The sequence below is a fragment of the Protopterus annectens genome, chromosome 2.part1, assembly GCF_019279795.1.
Source record: "Protopterus annectens isolate FY-2018-M chromosome 2.part1, PAN1.0, whole genome shotgun sequence".
NCBI classification, from domain to species: Eukaryota; Metazoa; Chordata; order Ceratodontiformes; family Protopteridae; genus Protopterus; species Protopterus annectens.
In genome coordinates this window covers 581513146-581540504 of record NC_056729.1, presented here as the reverse complement: position 1 = coordinate 581540504, position 27359 = coordinate 581513146, and the positions used below count along the sequence as shown (strand labels likewise).

Here is a 27359-nt window from a genome sequence, read left to right as displayed (position 1 = left end):
ACTCCTGTTCAGATAAGACTACTGGGGACAAACCTCTTTTTCTTTTGGAAGGGGTAGCCTGGCTTCCCCTGATCAGCATTATAAGGTCTTCCGCCATTTTAAGCATTTGAGACTGAGGCAAGGAAGCAGGTGCCTGAGATTGGGTCGTCAGTTTCTTGGGTGTGGTTTGTACCCTGGGCCTTAAAAACGAAAGAAGTAGTCAGTCTGTGTCGAGAATCGGTAGTGTGAAGTACTTCCTCGAAAGCCACTGCCTGCTCAGGGGATCCGGACCTATCCAAGGTAGAGACATCTGCAGGATTCTTACTCGATGAAGAGTTTCACGGCATACCGGACTCTGAAAGGGTCACGGTAGCAGCCTGAGAATCCATAGAAGCGGGCATCAGGGGCTGCGAAAGTGCCTTATTGAGGACCGGAGAACTGACGACTAGCTTAACGGAAGCATCTTCGGTAGGTTTGGACCTGTGCGGTCTGTCTCTGTCTTTATCCTTATGTTTTTTCAGAAGATCTGCTGTTGGATGGCTTACTGAAGCCATATCAGAATTCAAGGACTGAGAGAGAAAATATCTAGCTACAATAAGGGCCTGATGATGTATAGTTCTGGCGTTGAACAAAGCACAAAAGCGACAGCGAGGGACGTTGTGGTCTGGGCCTAAGCAAGTGACACAGTAAGAATGAAAGTCTTGGTGTGGTATTTGCTTTCCACAGGCGAGACAGTTGTTAACTTTTTCTGACATCGGTTAGAGCAAGAAAAAACGATCCTCAACAGGGTACTTAGCTTTAGAAGACTTCAACTTCAATTCAGAAATGAAAACGCAGGTAGCGGCCGATTGGCACTCGTGCAAACTGCTTGTGCTTCGGGCTCCTTGGCAAGAAAGACTGATGTAATGGCATCAGCTGCTTTGTTTTATACCACTGACATCCTGACATCAGTCCTGGAGTGATGGCAACCGATGCAGAAATACTAAGCCTCTGGTATTCGGGCCGACTGAGGGCTACCCTGGCAGGGATAACCCAAATGTGATGACTGCAACATTGAAACACGAAGAACATCTGTAGCACAGAGTTTAGCAAAGGTGTCTGACACAGTTTAATGGAGAACTATTGTGTAGTCACATTACAGGTCATTGGTTACCTTGAAGACCCATAGGTGCATGACACAGTTTAATTAAGTACTATTAAGTAGTCACATAACAGACCATTGCTTACCTTGAAGATCCTTTTTATGTCTAAATAGCATTTAGTGAACTAGCACAAAACTAGTATAGTTCTTTGCTACAGTTTAGCACAGGTGTTTGATACAGCAATTAGCTATTATATACATATTAAATAGTTTTGCTTAATTTGAAGACTTTGTTTCAGTCCTTAACTCTGAGAGGACTTATTTTGGCCCTTGTCCTCTAAAAACTGTGGGGGCACAAACTGGTGGCATTACTTAGAGTACCACCTAATCACATATAAATGTCCCCTTATGGACTGCTGCTTAGTTGTTGGTCGCTTACTTAATAACTCTAATAGGCACAAGAGCATCTTTTCATGTGTAACCTAGAAACACTATTTGGTTAAGTAACTACTTCTGTCATATACTTTGTAAGGGGAGAAAGGAAATCTAACCCAGGACTACAAGAAGAAACCATAGCTTCTATCCACTTGGCTAAATAAAGAATTTATGCACTCACCATAATGTACCATCTGAGTTGTTGCTTTTCATTTGTCTTCAACCTGTGGGACACGAATCCAGGATGGATCCAACTCAGCCGCATTTCTCCAGCATCGGATCTGAGCTCCAAGCTCCTCCCTTACCCATAATGCCCCCGTCTCCTTCCTTCCTTCAGATCAAGTTTGGAGTCTACCATAGCATCCCAACCTGACTCAATGCCTTAGCCCTTGGCACAATAACCCATATAGTATCATAAGAAATAACCAGTTATGCCAAAGAAAAGGTCATGTCTTTTTCAGCCAGACCACCACACAGCCCACGTAAGGCAGGGAGAAGGGGGAGGGACAGTTGAAGACAAATGATAAGTAACAACTCAGATGGAATGTTATGGTGAGTATATAACTTCTTTATCTGAAGTTGTTGTTTTCATTTGGTCTTCAAACTGTGGGACAGAGGCCCCAGCTACCAAACTCCTGGGAGGCCCTCATGGAAGGATATTCTGGAGCCAAAGGACACTTTGCTTATGGATAGAAGATCCATCTTGTAGTGGGAAATGAAAGTATGTGAAGATGCCCACGAAGCAGCACAGCATATCTCATCCAAAGAATCTCTTGACCAGAAGGCAGCTGAAGTAGCCATAGATCTAGTAGAATATGCCTTAATGTGACCTGGCGGAGATAATCTCTTCGCTGAATATGCCAGAATTATACACTGAGAGATCCAGTGAGCAATGGTGACCTTTGATACAGGTTTCTCTAAAAAGGGCTTGGAGTAGGAGACAAAGAGTTGGTCAGACTTATGGAAAGATTTTGTTCTATGCAAGTAAAACCGTAACTGTCGATGAACATCCAACAAGTGTAACTTGTACTCCCCCTTATTTTGGAAATTCGGAAAGAATTACAGATCCACCAAAGCTGCAGGTTCAAAAGGGGAAGAAACTAAAGCTTGAAGAACCAGTGTGAGATCCCAAGGGGGCATTGGTTCCTTGATTGGTGGCCTAAGTAGAAAGGTACCTTTCAAAAAGGCTTTGCAGTGCTTAGAAGAAGCTAGAGAAGCCAAATTATCTCCTACATAAAGGTTAGATATAGCTGCCAGTTGGATCTTAAACCGTAGAAAAGCTGGCACCTTGTTGAAATATACCCGCCAAAAACTCTAGAATAGCTAGAACTGGGGCAGTAAAGGGTCTAAATCACTCTGAAATGCCCAAATAGAAAATAGTTTTCACTTGCTAGAATAAACCTTCCTGGTAGAAGATTTATGAGCCACAACGAATATCTTCCTGACCAGTGAAGACAACCCAGAAGTCCTAATTATCATGGGAATTGGAGCAGCCAAGCAGGGAGCTTCAGATTGACCAGATATGGGTTTTGAATCCTTAAGGGATGAGAGATCAGATCCAGAGCTGGATCTAATGTCCAGGGAGGACATACTACATGAGACCACATGGAAGGGTACCATACTTGGTGAGGCCAGAATGAAGTAATGAGGATGACTGAACTCTCCAGCCGTTAAGCTTTCTGAAGGAATTCTGGGATAAAAGGAAGAGGATAATAAGCATACAGAAAATGGGAGGGCCAAGCATGAACCAGAGCATCTCTGGGGACTTTTCCCGGTGGGGAGGGGTTCAGAGAGCAAAACTCACTGCACTTCGCATTGGAAGGAGAGGCGAAGAGATCACAGCAAGGCTGACCCTACTTTAGAAAGATCTGCTTCGCTACTGAAGCATTCAGAGACCACTCATAAGGCATCAGGATAGACCTGCTGAGCCTGTCTGCTAGGATGTTGGACCTCCCTGGAATGTGCGTTGCTACCAGAAAATAGCCAGTACAGATCACCCATTCCTACACTCTCATGGCTTTGTGACACAGGGGATAAGACCTGGTTCATCCCTGCTTGTTGATGTACCAGACTACAGACATATTGTCTGTCTGGATGGCAATCACCCCTAGAGGAAGATGGGCATGAAGAGCTTGCAACGCTAGGAGCACTGCCCTCATCTCCAGGACGTTGATATGTAATTGAGTCTCTAGGGAAGACCAAGTGCCTTGGACTGCCCTTCCCAAGGAATGCCCCCCACTCAAGTAGGGAGGTGTCCTTGGTCACCATGGTCAGTGGGGCAGGAAGAATAAATGGGTGACCGTGATGAAGATCTGGGGATCAAATCCAGCATAGGAGAGAATCCCTGCATGTCAAGATAGGCGAACATGATGGGACAACAGCAGAACTAGAAGAGACCACTGGACTGCAAGACTCCATTGAAGCACCCTCATGTGCAGCCAGGCCATGGGCATGACGGTGATTGTGGCTGCCATGGATCCCAATGCCTGTAAGACCAATTCCACTGTAGGCGATTGAGCTTGAAGGATACACAAGACATGTTGTTTGAGGGACTGAAGTCTGTCTGGAGTTAGAAAAACCTTGGTCTGAACAGTGTCCAACCGAGATCCAATGAACTCCAGAACTTGAACTGGATTCAACAGGGATTTTTTGAGATTTATGGTTATGCCCAACTGGTGGGGTGCCTGGAGAAGGGAATCCCTGGCTTGGCAGAGTCAATGCTTGGAGGGGGCGGAAAGGAGCCAATCATCCAGGTAGGGGAAGACCTGGACACTCTGCAGCCACAGATGAGCCGCTAACACTGCCATCACTTTGGTGAACACCCTGGCGGCTGTGCTGAGAGCAAAGGCTAGTGCTCTGAACTGGTAATGACTGGCTTCCAGCTGGAGGTGGAGGAACCTCCAACAGTGTCTGTCCATTTGGATGTGGTAGTACATGTCCTGAAGGTCTACCAAGCACTTCCAGTCATTCTCCTGCAGGAAAGGCAGGACAGACTGGAGCGTGACCATATGGAATTTTGCCTTGGCAATCAACAGATTTAAGGTCGAAAGATCCAGAATGTGTCTTAAGTCCCCCATCGTCTTTGGCACTAAAATTAATCTGGAATAGATGCCTGATCCGGACTGGTCTGGGGGGGGGGGGGATTAGCTGGATGACTTGCTTTTTGAGCAGCTTGGAAATTTCCACTGTTGTCTCCTCTCTTTGCATGGGTGGAATGTCTGGGAGGTGTTTGGGAGGGAGTGGTGTATGAATGAAGGGGATTGAATATCCTCTGGATATGATCTACAACACCCAATGATCATCTGTGATAGACTCCCAGGCCATTGGGTGTAGTGAAAGTCATCCTCCGACTGCCTCGAGAGGCAAGGAGCCAGGAAACCCTTCAGGACTGTTGTATGGGCCTGTCCAGGAAGGAATCCAGAGACCCATGGTTCCTTGGACCCCCTCTCTGCCACGAGGGTGGCGTCTGTCAAATCCCACTCTGCCTCTGGGAGAAGGAGAGCCATGTGCATCCTAGGAATAGCCCTGAGACTTCACTACATCTTCTTTGCCTCTTGCTGATTCGTGGAGAAGGTTCATTGAGGGGTTGAGAAGCGGATTCCGACGGCAGACAGAATTTTCTCCCCCTTCTCCCTCTGGACCAATGCATCACATACCAACTTTAAAGACAGAGTGGAACCATCTTATGGGGCATTTGTAAAGGATGCCTTAAAGGGCTCTGAGAAGGCACAGAGTCTGGGTCAGGCATGATGCCTAATGGTAATGTCTGTTCCGGCAGCTCTAGCTGTGACCTCAGAAGCATGAGAAAGAAGCCGCATAGAGGTGTTGGCAATGGAGGTGAGGGTGGCCATCCGCAAAGAGAAAACCTTTTTATTCTCTGCCAACATGGACCCTGAGGCAGACTCAGTGATCTCTTAAACTAGGTCTCACTGAAGTCTAATCACATGTGCCATGTAGTTCAGAGCATGTAGCGAGAACATTGCTGAAGTGTAGACCTGCTTCCCAAAATGGTCCATGGTCCTCCCAGTCCAGCAGGTGGACCATGGAGCTCTCCTGTGACAGCTCCTTTTTGGTGGATGCCACCACCACCATGGCATCAACAGGGGATCCCATTATCCAGTGTGGTCTATCCAATGGGGCACTGAGAATCTTATCAGGGCATTTGGGGACAGGCTGCACTGTGTTGGGCTCCTTCCATGCCTGAGATGTAATGAGATCCAGCAGGGGATATGTGGGAGGAGACACAAATGCCTCCAGGAACACTGACTTGTTAGGGTTGGGTTTTTGGGCAGACCACCCCCTCTCACTGGTGAAGAATCTCCATAATGTCTCTGGGGGTGACCTGGGAGAACTCTCCCGTTCCTCCAAGTCGGTGTCCTCTGTGAGGGACTCCAGTGAGGAGTCTAAGTGTCTCTTTTTACACCTGTGTTTTCGAGGAACCTCCTCATGGGGAGTCTCTGGGGAGGACTCGAAAATGTCAATCTGTTTCTGTGGGGGAAATCCCTGGGGGCAGAGAGGCAGCAGGCTATCCCTGAGGGGCCAGGATGGTGGAATCTGGACCACACACAGAGGGAGCCAGGATGGACTCTGAGGATGAAAGCATCAAGGATCTCAATTTAATCGAGAGGACCCTCTCCACCACAATGAAAGCAGAAGGAGAACGCACCCCTGGAGCTGGAACCATGACCAGGTCCGTAATCCTCTAAACCAACTGGGGAGCTGGAACCAAACCTCCAGGCACTGAGACTCTGAGTGGGCAGCTCGTCTCTGAAAAACTTGGCACCGACACCACCACATCGGATCTAGTGCCTAGGTCATGGCTCCAAGAGCTGGTCTGCTCTAAGCACTCAGGGCAATGGCCGGCTTCGAGGTACAGGGTATCATCGGTGCCAACCCCTCGATGCCAAGGGGCCTCGGACCCGAATACTCCAAAACCGGGGGTCGGATCAGAGGAGTGATTGGGACAAATGCAGACTGCATGCCCCCAGCCTGGAGGGGGAGGGGGCAGGCAAGACTCCCATCTGAATCTACGTGCAGATGAATCTCCACATCATCCTGTCGACCTTGGCTTTGGAGAGGCTGCGGGTGGACCTGGAGGAAGAGGCCACCGACACCGGCCTAAAGAGGTGGTGGGGGGGGGGCGCTACACAGGAGAGCATACCCAAGCCACCTCCGGCTCCGGGGTGAAGCAAGGGGAACGGAGGCAGGGTGAACCCGAGCTAGCAGCCAGGTGAGATTTTGCCGCAGGCTCAGCAGAGGAAGAGTGCTCGGGAGACCGCTTCCTTGGCCTATCCCAGTCCCTATGTTTACGCCTCTCTCTGTCCCCGGTCCTCTTGGCGGGAGGTTGAGTCCCAGAGGCCGGGGTGGAGGGAGCAGTAGAAGCAGTAGAAGCAGCCAAAGCTGCTGAAGCAGCTTGGGCCTCCACTGAGGGTGGAAGGAGGAGGCCCTTAAGGATGAGCTTATTCCTCCTGTTGCTCAATGCATGGGGACTGAAACCCATGCAGATCAAACAGGAGGAATCGAGGTGCTGCATCCCCAAGCAAACTACGCAGAGAGTGTGGCCATCCACTGGAGAAAGCTGATGACCACACTCTGTGCACTTTCTGAATCCCAGTTTGGATGTCTCCACCATGGGGATGGAGAGAGAGAACCCAAACCACTCACCTACACACACACACACACACACACACACACACACACACACACACATGAGAGATAGTGAGGGGAATAGAAAGTAGGCAAAGTTTTTTTTTTTAAAGTACCGACGCCTGAGCGTGAGAAGTAAGAAAAGTAAAATGGGAGATAGAAAAGGATGAGGATTAGCTAAATACCCCAAAATTTACCCCCCAAAATCACTAACGGCATGGACCATGATGCTCACATTAGACACAGCAAATGAGACCTGAAGGGAGAAATGAGACAGGGGCATTATGAATATGGGAGGAGCTTGGAGCTCGGATCCGAAGCTGGAGAAATGCAGCCTAGTTGGATCCGTCCCGGATCCATGTCCCACAGGTTGAAGACCAAATGAAAACAAGTTCAGATGCCATGCTAAACTGCCAGATAGAAAACAACTTCCAACGGAGAGGATTCAGGCAACTAAAACCAGTTTCAGCTAGCCTTGGATGTGTCACAATCTATGTTATAAGTTTGCTATAGTCTTAAAAGCTCAAGTTCAGTTTATTTTCTATGTAATATTTTTTATGACAGAAGTAATATCTTTGGTCTTTTTGTTTTGTAAACTTTTCAGAAGAAACAAACATTATACAAGAGTATTTGCTTTCAAAAGCTTTCAACCTGTTAACACAGGACTAGGGAGAATACCAAAAATAATGAAGAATAAATATCTGGAAATCTAGGAATTTTTTTTAAATATTGGTCTTATTCACCTAGAATGTTAATTGAATAAAAGGATGCATTAACATTCATTTTTTGAAGAATAAGAAATCTGGAATTGCAATGCTGTCATCATATACTGACTGCAATCTTCAGTGCTTTTCCAAAACATCGCAAATTATTAATAGGGGGCCAAAGACAGAATACAAGGCAAAACCAGGAACAGAATACAACTGTAGGGAGATGTCTCAGTTTTAAAATTCAGTACACAAATGTACTTTCACATTCTAAGAATAGTAATCTAAATGAAATCATATTATTTTTACCTGAGACTTGTATTTTATTGATTTAAATGCATTATGATACTGCTGTTCATATTTTGTCACAGTCATTGTATTTTTTTTGTCTCATCTGGCTAGAGTTGAAAATGGTTTACAGGAGTCAGTCCTCTCACCAGATATTATCGGTAAATCAACCCATGCTTTAGACAAAAGATATATTTGTGACACATCATTTCTGGGTATCCTAGGACTAGAAATGCGATTGTAGCATTAATATCTATTTTTTACTTATGATATATAGCTCAACATACCTATATACATGCATACAAATATTTCAGACACAGACAATAATGTCCTAGCTGGCCAGTATACCAAAACATTCATTCCCATAATAAGTGTTCAAGTTGTTCTTACAAATATCAAAACAATATCTATACTACTGCTTACTTTAATATAAACTGGTAGTGTAGTCCATGCCTCAGCTACTCTCTCACAGAAGCAATTACTCATTCCCATATAATTTTTCCTACAAGTTGCCTGATGATTCTCTACTACTTTCTGAAAATCCCAAACATTCCCACACAAAAGTTTTCATAAACCAAACGTAAGACATAAAAAGTACCTGTTAATGATGCTGCATAAATTGGATGTGAGATAAGAGTTGAACAGTAAATGGTTCAGGGGTTTCTCCAATGAAACAGTAGACTCTGTATTATTCCAGCAGACAGACAATGTTAATGCAGCTAGAAGGTTTGACTTTGTTCCTTTTTTTGCAAGATAGTTTAACAGAATCATCCTAAAAGTAGTGAAAGGGAAGTAAAGAAAAATGAGAAGACAAACAAATAGTTATGTAAGAAAAGACTGATATTTACTTTGTTAATGCTGTTAGTTCCTTGCTGGCTATACTTTCTGTGCATGTCTGTACAAGTGACAGACCCTATTATCCTTTACTCTTCCATGTCTATTTGTAACTTTGTCCTTAGTGCCACAAATCTCAGACAATCACTGAAGCATAAGTAAAGACCCCCTTTTTTGAACATCCTTCTGGAGCAGAGGTACAGGCAAAACATCTTTAGCAAGCATATGTCTCAAATCAAGGTTTCCTTGTGTACCCATATTTTCCTCAAGAGATTTCCCTGAAGCAAGAGAACTGACAAAAAATCACTCCCCGATGGCATCCTGTTCAGCTGCGACAGCATAAATCAAAGCAGCAGGAACGTTCTCAGACACAGCAGCTTCACCATGTTAGGGACATCCCTTTCCAACTCCATCAAGAAATGCTCTTTACGAGGGGCGTGGCTAGGATGCTGAACTGATAGCTGCACTTCATTTCAGCTCTCTTACCTCAATACAATTCCTGACAGGAATTTTACAAAATAATATTTAATTTGAAGAAATTTTTATTACTAACTTATTTCTAATAACTCTGAGCATCTATAAGAAACATTTTATTGTCAGAACTTGAATAATTCCTGTCAAATTAATTACTGGAAAATCAGCACCAATATCAGCTTTACAGCATGAGTCATCTAAGGAATACAGCACAAGACTCTTCTCTCAAAAAAGACCTGCAGTCTCTCATTACAAATATACAGGAACTTACAATAAAAATCGACAAGATGGACAATAAAATATATACTTTTAAAGAAAAATGCTCACAACAACTGGAACAGCTTCAAGAAATGTTTACACAGCAGAAAGGACATATATCACTTATTGAACAGTCATTAAGTGACATTGACACTAGAGTTCAAGTAGAAGAACAACAAACTGAATTCTTACTTCAACAGAATACATATTTACTAGAAAAACTTGATGATATGGAAAACCGAACAAGAAGAAATAATATTAGAATATATGGTCTACCAGAAAAATCTGAAGGGGACAATATGATAAACTTTCTTACCACCTGGATACCAGATGTAACAAAATACCTGAAGCTCTTACATATGGTATAGAACGGAGGCATAGATCACTAGCAGCTTCAGGAAATGCTTCTTCTCCGGGTAAGAACAAGCCGAGATCTATAATTGTGAGACTTTTTTCTACACAAGATAAAGATCTTATATTAAGAAATGCTTGGGCAAATTTTCCCATCAAATACAATGATTCATTAATAAGATTTGACAATGATTATTCTACAAAGGTGGTTTCAAAAAGAAAAGAATTTCTACCAATAAAAAACCTTGAAGAAAAAGCAACTGAAAGTCCATCTTTTATTTCCAGCAAGACTGAAAGTTTTTCTACCAAATGGAATAAAAATCTTTGAAACAGTAGATTCAGCAATAAAATACCTTACCAACAACAACATCCTAACACATGAAGAATCTATGGACTGGACAATAAGTACACAGAAGAGAAATGCTGAAGTAAATAATTGGAAAACTGTTGAGCAAAAGAAAAAAACACTAAAGGTCAATCAAACTTAAATATGTTAGATTCTGTAAAATCTAAATAATAATACTAACAACAAAAGAAAAGTTCTTACTGTCTTCAAGTTACACCAAAATAGGTACTGTTTTCAATTATATTTTAAATGTCAAAATTAGCATAAATGTAAATACATTTATCTCAAATCACATCAATATACTAAGCATAATTTAAACATTACTCTATTTTTCATTATTATCCATCTATTATTTTCATATTCTTAATTAGAGTAATCAATGCATAATAATGTTCCCAAATAGTTTATTTATTTATTTATTTATTTATTTTCTCTTTGTGTTTTGTTGTTTTTATTTTTCTTCTTTTATTAAATCTTCACTAACTTATAATACTTTAATCAGTATATGGTTATATTGCTTAATAGGTATAGTAACGGCTGATATATAACTTATTATCAGTTACATCCCTGATAGTATTACTTTTATAAGTTAAAAGTGTCCCTGTTTGGATAAACGCTAATGCTGGGCAGAAATGTGTTGCTTTTGAAATGAAGTATTTCAGTTAGGATGTATCATAAGACTACTTTAAATAATCTTAAAAGATGTTCTGCCTTTGACCCATATGCACATACTGATATAGTCCAGTGAAAAATATGTTTTAAGTGATATTTTGAGGCTATAAGTCATGTGTGTTGTGGCTCCAGACATCCGGAGTTGAAAGATGCTTGTGACTAGCTTAGATATCCTGTTGTCTTTTCTTTGTAGAGAAATAAGGCATAGCATGTTTAAAATGCAAAGTTTGACAGTTGTGAACACTACTCCGTAAACTAGAGTGCTTATGCCACTACATGAGTTTGTCACCAAATAAGAGGAGGGAAAAGAAAAAGAAAAAACACATACCTTTTCCTGCTTGGTTCTCGAGACAATTTAACAGCCACAAACATCACTAGAAACTTGAGTTACTTATTGCTTGTCACATTTACTTGTGTACGCCATCCCTGACTCTTTCTAATTGACGCCTAGTCAGAAAATAAGCTAGGTTCACATTTAAAGATACAGAAACCTAAATTCCTTCTAAGGAAACATAAATAATATAAAGGTTCATATAAATATACACAGATATTTATTTTTGAAGCACTTTCAGTTTATGGCTACTGATGTCTTCTAGCACCTTGATAGATAAGGACATATATCTGCTTGTCTTTCTATCAGTTTAGATTTCCAGACATTTTAGCTATCCCTTACTATGTTTTATACAGCAGAGTTTAAAAGCAGAAATTAATCATCAGCAAATAAAATCACTGCTGTTTTACAAATTCTCTAAAGAAACTAGTAAATGTCAAGCAACTGACAGGTTTGTTTTGGGAGGGTTGCCATTTCCCACACTGGTGCTCCTGCAGAATACTACTGATGTCCTGCTGCCAAGGTATGCCCTCAGGTGGGATGCAACAAGAAGGTTGGATGTGCATTTGGCAAATCAAACATTTAGATGGCGGTATGGTATACTAGATGGAGAAAGTGGAAGCAATGATTGTATAGGCAACTATAATGAGTAACATAACAACAGTGGATTTGACCCGGTGTGTCAATTATGCAATGTTTATATCCCATGTGGCTTTGGGCTTTGTCGAAGCATCTGTGTTCTACACACATATTGTGTTGGATCTGATTTGAGTGGAAGGGGGAGAGGCTTAGCCCACACCCTAATTTGTTACTGGGTTGCCATGCATTATGGGCATGCATTGTGGCAGGTACTCAACGGGCTATCCATCCTTAGATGGCTCATGCTGTTCCCGTTTGCTCATCTGAATGGTGACTGCGGCTGGTGCTCTTCTTGTTATGTTGCCTGGCTGTGGCTTCACCCTTCTTATAATATTGCCTGCCTGGCTTTTTACGTTATCAAGAATGACACAATACTAGTGTATGCGGGTATATCATGTTACTGTTAGTGTGGACAAGGATGCTTGACAATGCAACTATGATTCTTGGACCTTTCTGCAGACGGGTGTGTTGTCTGGCAGTTGAGAGCCTGGTTGTTCCTGATCAGCGGACCTGTATTTTTGTGTTTCAATGTGACTGCATGAAAGGATGCCAGTATTGGTCTGCAAGTTTGGTGGGCAGTAGATTCGTTGGGGATTGATTTGAGGAGACACTTGTATTATGGCTGGGGCACTTGACATTTGATAAATGTATCCTCTCAATGATGCGTTCTGTCTGGTCATTGGCTGTAAAACAACTTTTCTGAGAAATATTGTTGTGGTGCCAGTTAATGATTTGGATTAAATGTTTCTATATACAGTCGTGAAGCAATTGCCAGGATAAAATGGTACTCTTGCAGTGCATGGATCATCGTGGCTGTCCTCCGATGTTGGAGGAAAAACAAGCTTCTTGGACACCTTTGACGTGGTAAAGGTGTTACCCCATGGTTTGAATACTTTTGTCTCTTTGCTGCAAAATGGGTTGGGAATTTTGGCCTGTAATATTTTCAGACATGGTGGTTTGAATCTTGGCAGCTTCCATTGTTTTGATGTGTTCTCCAGTATACTTTTGTTCAGTCATAGGATTGAATTACTGGTGTTGAGTAGGTCAGGATTGTATCTCCAGCACTTGTTGTCAGCAGATAGACGCACTGGTTGGGTGTCAGTCTAAGCTGTGGGAGTTGATGTGTGATATACATAGATGTTTGCTTTGAGGGTGTGGTCAAGTGCTGCAGTTTTACCTCTGTACTGTGTCAGTTTTCATTGTGCAGGGTCCCTCTGAGGGTTGATGGAAGTGTTGGCAACAAGACACTCAATCAGGTAACAACATTATGAGTGGTCTCTTGGATAAGGGAGCTGTCTAAATTGTGATCTTGTTGTCTCCAGCCATGGGAATTGTCATTGAAAAGCTGAAAATGCAATCAGAGGAACATATTTAATGTCTACTAAAGAAATATTAATATACTTATACATTGTATCGCATTTCAGTTTATGTTAAACATGAAATATGATGTGGTTTCAGAACTATTCATGTTTTATTCCAATATGACTTTGCAAATATTAATTTAAACACTGGTTTCGACTTGAGTAGTCTAAAACAATTGCACAACAATGGTACTGTATTATACAGTAATGTCAGTAAATAGTTTTCAACAGATGTATGAAATATACAGTTATAGATTTTAACATGATGTTTATTAATACCCTAAATTATTTTGAAATGATACTACCTTAATCTAAATATTTGTACCTTTTGAAACCTGCTTAGAAGTAAGTATTATTGAATTACAATAAGATGAGTAAAGAATATATGTATATATTTTAGCTGATTAGATTATCTTAATATATTATTCAATTATCTTTATTTAAAACTAAGAGGATAAGAGAAACTGATCCAAATATTATTTGTGAGGGTAGAAAGTTTGTTTGGTTAGATTCACTAACCAAACGAAGAGGTATATTACCTCATAGCAATAGGGAATGGTTTTTAAGGTTAAGAATTACAAGTTTGGAAGTTCTTTTTTTTTTTTTTTTTATTCTATCACTTTGGTGTCACTCAGAAACATGCAAAAATCATACAAGAAAAACTTTTTGAATACTGTATCCAAGATGGAACTAAGAATAAACAATATTTACATAAACTCACACATAAAACAAACTCAAAACTAGGAAATGAAATGTTTATCCATAAATGTTAATGGTTTAAATAATAATAATAAAAGGAGAAGCCTATTCAAGTACATAAACTTACATAAACCACAAATAGTCTTTTTACAAGAGACACACTTATTAGATAGAGATATAAACAACTTAAATATTAATAATTACACAGTACTAATAAACTCTCAATACAAAACAAAAAAGAGGAGTAGCTATACTACATAACTCAACTATAACACCTAAAATAATTACTACTCATCAAGATACATCAGGTATGTTTTGTCTAGTTTCAATAGAGTTAAATAAGAGAATCTATATGTTAGTAAATCTATATTGGATCCCAGGACTAGGATTAAAAACAGTTAAACAGCATTTTGAAGAGATAATTCATTTAACTAAGGGTAGCCTGATATTGGCAGGAGACTTCAACTGTATAATGAATGAAAAAGATACAGATTCTAAATCCAAAAGAAGAAAACAACCCATCTCTAAAGCACTATCAAAATTTATAGATACATTGTATTTAAAAGATATAAATGAATTTGCAGAACCAGACTCACTAATCTTCACATTTTATTCTCATAGATATAAAACTAACTCTAGAATTGATAGAATATATGTTGCCAATGACCTAATAACAAAAATTGACAAAGTCAAAATCATAAATTGTCCTTTATCTGATCATAATGCCATAGTCTTTGAGATAGAGCTTACACCATTTTATTCAAATCCCATTACTAGGATACCTTCCTATATCACAAAATTGAGAGATTTCAAAGAATTTTATGAAGAAACAATCAAAAACTTTCTAGAAATAAATTACACAGAAGATATTTCAGAAATATATGTCTGGGATTCATTAAAAGCAGTTACATATGGGAAGATATTATCCTGGTACATAAATAAAAGAAAGTTATGGAATAAAGATATGCTAGACTTACAAAACAAAGCAGATAAATTGAAACTGGAAATACAAAAGGGTAATGCTACTCAAGTTCAAGAACTTACACAAATCAATAAGAAGTATACAGAATTGCTACACCATAAGATTATGATTAACTTAGAAAAGATAAAAATAAACTCATACTCTACTAATTCAGCACACCTGAGATACTTAACTAATAGAACAAAAAATAATTAAATCTAAGCAAATAAAAGAAATATTTATTCCCAATACTAACAAAAGAGTTACGGAACTAAATGATATTTTAGAAGCATTCAGACTCCAATTTAACATTGATAATTCCATAAATACTCAAGATACACCTACTAAGGATATAAAAAATACTTAGAAAACAATATTCATATTAAATTAACACAAGAACAAATAGACATTATAAACAAACCAATCAATATGACAGAATTAAAATCACAAATTAAAAAGCTCAAGACAAATAAAGCACCTGGCCCAGACAATATGCTACCAGAAATGTATAAATTAATACCCAATCAAGCCATATCTTTATTATTAAAAGTATATGATATAGCAAATAAAGATTTGAATATGCCTCTTGGAAATATTCATTGATATCCCCAATTATCAAACCAGATAAAGATGAAAACAGTGTTCCTCATATAGGCCAATATCATTACTCAATATAGACTACAAGATGTTTATGGCTATATACGCAGATAGGATCAAACACTTTCTTCCTTTCTTAATTCACAAAGATCAAACAGGTTTTATTAAAGGAATAAATACTTCAGATAATATTAAAAGAATACTAACATTAATAGATTATAGCAAACATAAAGTCCTAAATTTAAATGTAATCTCATTAGATATTAATAAAGCTTTTGATTCGTTAACTGGAACTTTCTTTCACTAGTTTTAAAAGAATATAACTTTCCTTCTAATTTTAATAATCTTATCCAAATACTATATGAAAAATCTACTGCATATGTTAAACTGGGATCATATAGATCAGGCCCTATAACAATAAAAAGGGAACTAAACAAGGTTGCCCTTTATCACCATTGTTATTTGCATTACTCATAGAACCCTTTGCAAATCAAATCAGATCAAACAATAACATAAAGGGCATTTGTATTAATAAAATTTTAAACCTTAAAATCCAACTCTTTGCTGATGACATACTATTAACTCTCTCAGATGCAAATGAGTCTTTGAATGCTCTATTTAACTCCATGAATAAATTTCAAAATATTTCAGGCTTAAAATTTAATGAAAACAAAACTAAATTATGCCCTGTAATTGTAAAAAAAAAATAATATAAACAAAAGATTTTCCAAATATATAGTAACAGAAAGTAAATTATTATATCTGGGAATAAATCTACTCAATGAATTAACAGATTCTCTAATATTTAACTATAATAAAATACTAGACAAAATAGAACAAACAATTGGTTACTGGAATAAATATATCTTTTCAACAGCAGACAGATTATATCTTATTAAAATAAACATATTTTCCAAAATATTATACTTAATACAAAATTTTTCATTGCCACCTCCCAAATATATTATTCAAAGATGGTTTCCAAATAAACCCCGTATAGCCTTAAATAAACATTTGCCAGATTGGGAAGATGGTGGAATTAATTTACCGGATATTGATTTATATATTACCTCATCTGTTATTAAAAACATAACACTATGGTTAAATAATTCATACACACCTATATGGAAACAAGCCCATGAGCAGATTTACATAGAAATCAATTATAATCACATACAAGACAACTTAACAGTAATACCATCACCCCTTATATGGATGTTAAAAGATTATTTTTAGGGAAAAGAAATAATATTAATAAATTGCCATCAAACTATGTAAGCTCTACACTTTCAGTGTTCAGAACATATATAAACAAAATACCAAATATTAATTCTTGGATTTTTCTTATTTTCCCTATAGCTTTTACACCAAATATTCTAGATACATTCCAAATATCTAAAATAAATATACTTAAAGAAGAAACATTACTCTTTTGGCATCAACTTATAGAAAAGGGAAAATTCTAACAAAGGAACAGATAATTTATAATTATAATATAAATAAAGACAATTGGCTGTTTTACAAAATCTAAGGCATTTTCTTATAAATAAAATAGAACAAATGCAACCTTCAGTTAGACATGAAGCTCCAAAACTCATTGAATACCTTATTCTTATCACAAAACAGCCTTATCAGGGTACAGGTTATTTGTCTAATATCTATAAAATTGTTAAAAACAAAAACTATCATGAAAAATCATACTGGGATTATTATACTTTAATAAACAACCATCCTCCAGTTAAAGAAGAAAAAAGTAATATTCTAAAATCTTCCAAATTTTCTACATTATCAAAATACTGGCAATTATTCACTTGGAGATATCTACATAGAAGTTTCTATACACCACATAGGTTAGCCAAAATGTATTCTATTGAAGATCGATGTTGGAGATGCCATACCAAGATAAAAGCAGATTGGCAGCATGTTTTTTATGAATGTATATGTCTCAATATGTACTGGAAATCCATTAATTATTTTTTCAGACTGTTTATAATGATAATTTTCAATTAACAAAGTCTTTAATTTTATTCAACTCTCCTATTCCAAACTGTGTACCAAAAAAAGACACTAAAATTCTATGGTCACTATTGGCTATTTCAAATCATAACTATACACTGGAAAAATGAGGCTTCACACTCGTCTTAAGGAATTTGAGACTTTAACAACAACAGTTGCTCACATGGAAATATTAACAGTGAAGAACAGAACTAAAAGATCTACTTCTTACTATTACTCTTGGATGAAAGTACTGGAAATACTTGAAAATATCGAAGAAGATATATCATCTTATGTTTCTAACTTTATATAATATAGAATTTCAATGTTATTTGCATAGACACCAATGTAAATAGTTATATAATGGTTTGAAGTTAGTAATGTTTTAGAATTGTAAATATGTTATTTATCTTTATTTCATGTAATGTTTAAGACATCTTATTTGAAATAATAAAAAAAAATATTTAGTGAAAAAAGAAATGCTCTTTACCACAACATACTGATAGAGCAGACATTTGTTTTCCTGGTACCCTAGCTAAATTCCCCCTAATTGCTATGAATGCTATCTCAAGTTTCCCTGAAAAAAGAGGCCACTGTCTTATTGGTGCTTACTTGGTTGACAAAAGGATAAAACACACACACACACACACACACACACACACACACACACACACACACACACACACATAAATATATAAATAAATATATAAATTAATTAATTAATTATCACAGTAGAATTAGTATGACTACTAATGCAGAGTGCACTCATAGTGCTCAAAGTAAATAGGTGTTACAGTCTGATCAGATTAAATATTTATTGCAAGTATGTATCACTATGCAGAATGGTACTGTGAAACCCAAAAGGATGTGTGTGCAATACATGCAAGGCAATTGATTACTGGGGTGACACTGGCTAATGAGGGAGGACTCCACTGATTCAGCAAAACAGTCAATAAGGGAACTGCCATTAGGGAAGCCAATTAATATATTACAAGAAAATGGCTAAGAACTATTCTATAAGATTATATAGGTTGACAATCCTTAATCTGAAATTTCAAAATCCGAAAAGCTTCAAACATTTTTTTGCACACTTGTCGGCCCGGCACACTGCTCCGCACTCGTACTAATAGCAATGCATAAGTGCATAGTACTCCTATTGCTCACTGCTCATAGATCCCTTTATTGCTCTGTGTTTAATTTCACTGTGAAAATGTCTAACAGAGCTGCAGATACTCCAAAGGGTAACACTGGGAAAAAGAAAAGCTAGTGTTAGTCATTATCAGTAATGCAGAAGGTGGCTTTATTGCAGAAGCTTGATCGTGGCGTGTCTGTGCAGCATCTTATTGAGGAATATGGTGTCGGAACTACTACTGTGTATGATTTAAAGAAGGAGAAAGACAACTTACTCAAATTTTATAGTGACAGTGATGACCATAAACTAATGAAAGATAGGAAAGCACTGCATAAGGCAAAAAATGAAGACCTTGACCTTGTGCAGATGCAGTGGATGTGACAACAAAAAAGTGAACGTATGCCACTGACTGGTTTGTTGCTCATGAAACAAGCAAGATTATATCATGCAGGACTGAAGGCGATTGGCAATATTCAGAAGGTTGGCTGCAGAAATTTAAGAAGCGTAATGGATTAAAACATCTAAAAATCTGTGGTGAAAAAGCTTCAGCTGATCATGAATCAGCTGAAAATTACATAGTCAAATTTGCCAGGATAATATCGGACAAAAACCTAAGTCCTGAAAAAGTGTACAATGCTGATGAAACAGCTCTCTACTGATGTTCTGTCCCTAGAAAAACATTAACAGTGGCTGATGAGAAATCATCAACAGGTTGTAAGGATGCTAAAGATAAGTTAACTATTCTTGGGTGTGCCAATGCTGCAGGCATACACAAGGTGAAGTTGGCAGTAAGTGGTAAAAGCAAACGTCCAAGATGCTTGAAATGTGTATGCCACTTACCCGTGCACTATTATGTAAACAAGAAAGCATAGGTTACAAGAGAAATGTTTTCTGACTGGTTTAATAATCACTTCATACCAGAGGCATGAGATCATTGCAGGCAAGCTGCGTTTGAAGAAAATTGTACAATTTTACTGCTCCTGGACAATTGCTCTGCATATCCCCACTCTGAACTTCTTGTGAAAAGTAATGTTTTTGGAATTTATCTCCCCCCTAATGTTACATCGGTATTGCAGCCTTGTGACTAGGGAATTTTACGATCAATGAAGAGCAAGTACAAAAAACATTTTGTAAACTGTATGCTTGCTGCAGTCAAAAGAGGTGTAGAAATCCAAGACTTCCTGAAAGAGTTCAGTGGTAAGGCTATATTTACGCAGTTGCTAATTTTAGGAAGGATATTCAGAAACCGACTAACTAATGCTTGGCACAAACTTTGGCCTACAACACTGTTTGATGAAAATGAACCAACAGTTGAAGACTTTGAAGGATTTTGTGTCACTGATGAGGAGGAGATGATATCTAACCTTGTAATATACACTAGACGTTTATCGGCAGTAAGTGTAATCAACCTAAAGGAAGATGACATAGAAGAAGTGTTAAACACTGACAATGGTGCACCTGTTGTGCATTCCTTGAGCAATGGAGAAATTGCTGTAACAGTCTTAAATGCAGATAAGCATGAGGACAGTAGTGATGATGAGGACACTGTGGGCACTAATGAAAAAATCCCCACGGACGATATGGTGAAAATTTGTGATCAGTTAATTGCAGGCCTTAAACAACTTGAATTTATCAGTGAGCAACAGACTGTGGCAATTTACTCAGTTAAAGAGAGACTGCTTCAACAGAAACCTATGTTAGTGAGACAGATGACACTTCAAGAAGTCTTTAAGAACACTGTCTGCTGTAGCACTACTTCGCCTCCTAAGAATCCTGTTCCTGATCCATCATCAGATGTCTGACTACAACTTGATGATGACTGTCACAATCCATGATCCAACCCTGCACCTTCTGCAGCACCTTCTAATTAAACCCAGTGTGTGTGTGTGTGTGTGTGTGTGTGTGTGTGTGTGTGTGTGTGTGTGTGTGTGTGTGTGTGTGTGTAGAGGGATCATCGAGCACTTCCAACAATCTTGACCCTTACACTAAATAAATGCACATCTGAATTTTCAAAAATGAATCTTTTCAATTCTTTACAGCACAACATACAAGGTTTATGCAATGCAGCATAGTTTCACTGCTGTCCTGTCGTCTAACACTAGCAGTAAAAATTTATTGTAAATTTTGATTCCTAATTAAGCTGTACTTGTAATTCATTGTCTGAGGGCTCTAAAATCAGAACAATTCTGAAATTCGACACTCGGATGGTCCCAAGGGCTTTGGATTAGGGATTGTCTACCTGTATGATCTATAATAACAGCCAAAACAATGTTGGAGTTGAATAGCACTCTAGAAAGACGTTTTACTCTGCTTAAACTTGAAGACACATAACCATACAGAAAGGCTTCAGGTACTGTCATTATATTTTGCTTCTTGTCTGGTCTGCAAAGTAAAGTCTGATCCAGTCCTGTTTGAAAGTCAATGCTTCAGATGTACCACTGACAGACTACCAAAATAGGACGAATGAGTGACATGAGAAGCATCACTTAAAAGTGTTAATAAAAGATCCTTCTATTACAGGTGGTTACCACCTCCTCAGACACAGCACTTCGGCCTGAAACATGGTGACCCTATGCAGGAGTTTGAAAAATTCATTAATTTCTCAGTGAACTATGAAGGATATTGTCAGAATGACAGACTTCTTAGTTTTCTGGTGGGACAGTAATACCTGGATATTACAAGGAAAACAAACAGCACATGAAAAGCACTGACAGTCAGCAAACATGTTTACCTTTGATAATCAGATCGGACATTTGCTACACTAGATCATCAGACAGGTTCATAGGTTCATAGGAGGCTGCTAGGCTATTGGCCCTAGGACCTTTATAAGCCTAGCCATGTTGTATCCTTCTTCCCTTACTTATCAAGTGGTATGGTCTATATTTGCAGCTTGAATCTATGATCAACACCAACTGCCCTTATCCAAGAGGGACATAGGTGACACCCCCAGGGTAAATTTATTGTCTCCCATCCAGTTGTCTAAGTCATGCTTAAATAGGGTAATTGAGGAGCTCTGGTTTACATGAACTGGGAGTTTGTACCACAGGAGTGGCAATCTCTGGGAGACATATCTGTTTCTCTAGCATGTCCTGTTAATGTCATAGGCTAGGTTAAGATCCTCAGAGAGAGTGAATCTTGTCCCATTTGACTACGGATTTCAGCATTTCCATTAGGGCAGGGTCTGAGACTGCTCTTTAGGCCAGGCACAACTTGCCTCTCAGTAGCCTATGAGATACAAAGCATAGTGACAGGGCCTTCACTCTGTCCATGTAGGTTATGTGATGAAGGCCCTGAATTTTGTTGGTGAGAAACCTCTGAGGTCTCTCCAACTGCTGCAGGTGACTGGTGAGGTACATACAGAAGGCAGCGTTGTTGGTCTGATGGGTGATGAGTACAGGGGAGTTATAACATCCTTAGCTCTGGATACAATGCACGTACTTATGAGATGCACAATGTAGAAGGCCTTCCTTACCACTGTAGACAAATAGTGATCAAAGTTAAGGTTGCTATCAAACCACAGAGTTTGAGCTAAGGGAGTACTGTTAATATTGTAATTTGCAGGAACTTCACCTTTGCTGAAAAGGATGATTACTCATTTTTTTTAGTTTGTGTTTGGCTTTGGCACCAATAATTTGTCTACTTAAGTCTTCTTTGTAGTATGTCAAAATTGCTGGTGGACTCAGTCACTGCACCCAGTTTGCAGTTATCGGCAAATGTAAGCCACAGGCCATCTATTTTTGCCTGGACTTCTGAGAAATAGATTCCAAACAGTAGGGGACCCAGCACAGATCCTTGTGGTATACCACCAGGGTTGCCAGACGCCCCTATTTCAACAGGACTGTCCCGGGATCAGCAGCCTGATCCAGAGTCCCGCACTGCCGGTTTAAATCCCAGGCAGCCTCCGCTTTGGTTTTTTTTTTGATTGGCCCGTATACTGGCATACGGGCCAATCAAAAATCGCTAAACATGGAGCTACCTCTGTTTAAAGCGGAATTGCGATGTTCCGCATTAAACAGAAGTAGCTATGTGTTTAGCGATTTTTGATTGGTCTGTATACTGGTATACGGGCCAATCAAAAAATCACAAAACAGAGCTACTTCTGTTTAATACGGAACATCACAGTTCCACATTAAACAGAAGTAGCTCCATGTGTATTTATTTTTGACTGGCCCAGGCCAATCAAAAAAATAAATAAAGACAGAGCTACTTTTGTTTAATGTGGAACTCTGATGTTCCGCATTAAGACCTAGCGTGGAAGACCTTTTTTTTTTTGTCTTCACTTGCTGTGAAAGACTTTTTTTGTCCCTACCTGGCCAGTCGGAAATCTGGCAACCCTGTATACCACTGGTAACTGGTCTGCTGGTACAGGTGGAATCCCCAACTTTGACTGAATGCGTTCTGTCAGTGAACCAGTTGGCTACCCATCTAGTGACATATGGGTTAATTCCCAGCTTGATGAGTTTCTCAATGATGCCTGAGTGGGGGATTGTGACAAAAGCCTTGGCTAAGTCAAGATATGCTGTATGTTCTGTTTTGCCTTCATCTAGGGCTTTGGTGACATTCTTGAGGAAGTCCACCAGGTTTAATAAGCATGATCTACCCTTAACAAAGCTAAATTGGGTCGGGTCAAGAGTTGAAAGTCACCTATGTTCTTGTTGATAAGGTCCATGATGATTCTCTCCATGGCCTTGCAGATAAGGCTGGTTAGGCTTATGGGTCTATAGTTCCCAGGGCCGGTTGATGGACCCCTTTGTGGAAGGGAATTACTATTGCTGTTTTCTACTCTCTTTGGACTAAGCCAGTACTTAGACTTTGGTTTTGAAGAGAGTGCTATATGGTTCTGCTAGGTCCTGTTTTAGACCATTTATTAGGCAGCCTGTGAAGTTATCCTTTCCTACATAAGCTGTGGTTTTGGCCATGGAGAGGGTGATTATGACCTGCTCTTTGGAGATACTAGGTAAAGGACTGGTGATAGGTATGCTTTGGGGTATGTCTGGTGAGGATGGGAGGGGTGAAGTTTGCCCCAAACTGTCTGATACCAGGTTGGAGATATCCTCAGGATCAGTATGAGTGGTACCGTCCACTACTAGTTCAGCACAAAGCTGGGCCTTCCCCTTTAGATTTCTGACATAGCTAAAGAATGCCTTGAGATTATCCTTAGCTAGGGACGCTAGTTTAACTTCATAATTAGCTTAAGAGGACTTTACAAGATATCTAATTCGCTTGTTCAAGCTGTGGAGAGTGTCCTTCTTCTGCTGAGTCAGTTCCCTCTTGTTCTTAGAGAACAGTTTCTTTCTCTTGTTGTATAACAGATTTATGCTTGATATCCAACAGGGTGGCTTGTTTGGGAGGACCTTGTTTTGATCTGTTCAGGTACAGCCGAATCTGTATATTTGTACAGGTGTTTATACAGGGCATTTGTGTACACCTCTGTATATGAGTCATTGTTGACAGTGGTAGCAGGGGGTTTGAAACTATTTATGCCATAATTTAGGAGGTTATAGTTTGCGCTGGAGAAATGTTTCATCCTTTTTTGCTCTTGTGTGTGTGTGGGGGGGGTCAGTTATGATCATTACTTTGAATGAGACTGATTTATGATCAGACCTTACCAGGGAGGACAACATACAGGGGGTAGTGCAGAGGCCCCCTATGTTGGTGAGTACTAAGTCTAGGACATTCAAGCCCCTTGTGAGGACTGTAGACAATCTGTTCCAGAGCATTTGCATTAACAAAGTCCAGGAACCCTAGGACGAGTGTGTTTGTGCTCATATATGACTCCAAATCGATGGAAGGATAGTTGAACTCACCCATGACCAAGGTGTTTGGCTGTACAGTGAGTGAGTCAAGTAGGTCCAGGTAGGCAGAGTGGTTCTCATGGTTCATGGTGGGGAACCTATAACCAATAATGATATGGAAGGGGTTTTACCTACAGCTAGTTGGACTTGGAGTAACTCCAGGGAGTCATACTGTTTGACCAGTCTTAAGGCGTATTTGTCTTTAATAAAGATGGATATACCTCTGCCCTTTTTTCATTTATGCTCGTTTTGAGGTATGAATGTGTGGAAGGCATTGTAGCCTTGCATGGCCAGGGTAGCTTCTGTGGCCCTGAGCCATGTCTCTATGACTGCATAGACATTTGCTTCTTCCAAGGTAAGGAGTGCTTGCAGTGAGTGCAGTTTCTGATTTAGACTCCTAGCATTAAGCAGCATAACCCTGAGTTTGTCTTTAGTGGATTTCTTTACATTGGGAATTTTGTTGTTAGGACATTACCTAAAAAAGGCACTATGGGGGAGGCAAGTACCTTTGCCAGTAACTGAAAGCCAAGAGCTAACAGGTGAAGACCATCTTTGGCAAAGCTGTGTGGTCTGTCGACCACATCTTCCTAGGCTGAAAGATACTGGATCCCCCCGGACTGACACCAGAAGCTAAGCCAATTGCTGAAGTCAATCATTTTTTGTTTATATTGAGGCATCATCCTGGATGAAGGTAGAATGCTACTTAGGGTTAGGGACATACCTGCCTGGGACACATAATGAGAGAGCTCAGTCATGTCTCTCTTCATATAGTCCAGTGAAGTACATCTCAAGTCATTCAGTCCACCATGGACTATGACAGAGTCATAACAATACTTGTTGTTGAGAGGCTTGAGTGCGTGCATGATCTGACAGACTTTGGCACCTGACAGGCAGCTGACCGTGACCTTCTCCTTGTCCAGCCTGGTGAGGGCGACATCTGTGTGTCTCACTATGGAGTCACCTATGACCAAAACATTTGGTTTTGAGGTGTTTTGCCTTGGGGGCTTCTTGACTGAGACACTGTTATGTGTATTATTATGTGTAGTGAATTCTGTTGGGTCTGCAGTGTATCATGTGTATGTAGAAGGTTTGCACTTGGGAGGTCTCTGATCTTTAAGTAGGCTTCTAGAGAGTACCTCCACGTATGTGGGTTTATGTGTTATGTGCAAGAGGTGAAGTGGGTGGTGTACTGCCAACCTGTTTGATAGCTGGCTTGTTGTTATGTAAGAAAACTGATTCCAAATTCATTGTATAGATACATCTCTCACATGTTCTACTTGTTTGTTTTAGGAATAATTGGTTGTCAGTATACATTAGGCAATTGCTACATCACCTCAGGATGCCCATGTCAACCAGGCTGGCTGGAGAAATGGTGGGAAACTGTCCATCCACTATGGCAGGTATATACTATAGTAACTAGTGGGGTGTGGGTTAGATGGACCAAGTTTTGCTGTAAGACTAAAAAAAGCAGCTATTCTATGAAGGTCTAGTGCTAGAACACGTTGACAGTGCTTCACAATGCACAACTGAGTTACTCGCAGGGCAGCAAGGTGCACCTGTGTTACGCACAGTGAAGCAAGGGGGAGCTTAGGAGGGTTCCCTAGTAGATATTTACAGAACATTGTCTTTCCATGTGTTTGCTTCTATGCATGGCTATACACAGGTTTGCTAAACCCTGTTGCATGATGTGCAGCTATGTGCAAATGCAAAACTTAAATACAAGTGGAGTTAAACAATTTGAAAACAATCTAACCAGTGGGAAAGCCTAAGACTGAGCCTTACTCCAGCAATCCCCAGCAAAAATACCTCACAAAGAGGATTACTGGCCTCAAACAGATGTCTTACGCAGACCGTCTCAAAAAATTCCAGCTTTACTCCATCACATATCGCCTACTCAGAGGCGATCTCTGCCTAACATACAAAGCTATGTCAAACCCAGAGCTGTTGGACATGCTCCACTTAAAGAAATCCCAAACTCTCTGAGCTACATGCTCTAGGGACCTAAACCTTGTCACCACAATAAACAGAACATGCTGGAGGGATAGATTCCTGTCCCACAGACTTCCCATACTCTGGAAAAGACTACCTATCTATGTCAAACAGAACTCATCATTAGCACTCTTCAAGAAAAACCTTGATGATTGGATGGGTAATAGGAAATTCACCCCAGTGATCACTTCTGTGGTTCTGCTTGACAGGGGCACAGGAAAATAATTTTCTTGGGTGGCGAAAGCCAAGGTACCTTTTTGGCTAGGCTTGTATAGGCCTAGGGCCAATAGCCTAGTATCTACCTATGAACCTATGAACTCAGATGGGTCCTATGATGCATACTACTGCCACAAGGGTGCAGGGGGGACTTCTTAATGAAAGATGCCTGTTTTTAGTGTTCAAGTGATATCAAACAGTCTAGATTCAGCAAATCTGAATCTAACCTATGCTACAAAATGCAGAAGTACTAGAAATTCAAAGTGCAGAAAATCACAGTCACAACAGCAAAAAACCATTTTAAATAAAGCAGCAGCTCAGCAGATACTGTTCTCAAAGTGCAATGTAGGCTATAAAAATACTTATTTTTTAGCAGATTTCAATGGATGCCTTGGATTTAGTTCTGATTCACTCCAGATCTCTGGCTAAAGTCACCAATCTCTGAGCAGCTCCTGTAAACTGAGTGCAAACCCACGCAAACACTACACTTAAATACAAGCGAAGTTAAATGATTTTAAACAAAGTAACCAAATGGAAAGCCCAAGACTGAGCTTTATTCCAGCAATCTCCAAC

The 27359-nt window shown here is 39.6% G+C and overlaps 1 protein-coding gene across 1 annotated transcript in view; it reads right to left on the bottom strand.

Annotated features, from left to right (window-relative positions):
* The window catches only part of LOC122794867 (protein ABHD1-like), a 406644-nt gene that overhangs the window by 87656 nt on the left and 291629 nt on the right, over positions 1 to 27359 (bottom strand). Inside the window, exon 7 of the mRNA XM_044063466.1 lies at positions 8735 to 8908. Within this exon, the coding sequence (XP_043919401.1) occupies positions 8735 to 8908 (174 nt within the window). The remainder of the gene's footprint in view (positions 1 to 8734; positions 8909 to 27359) is intronic.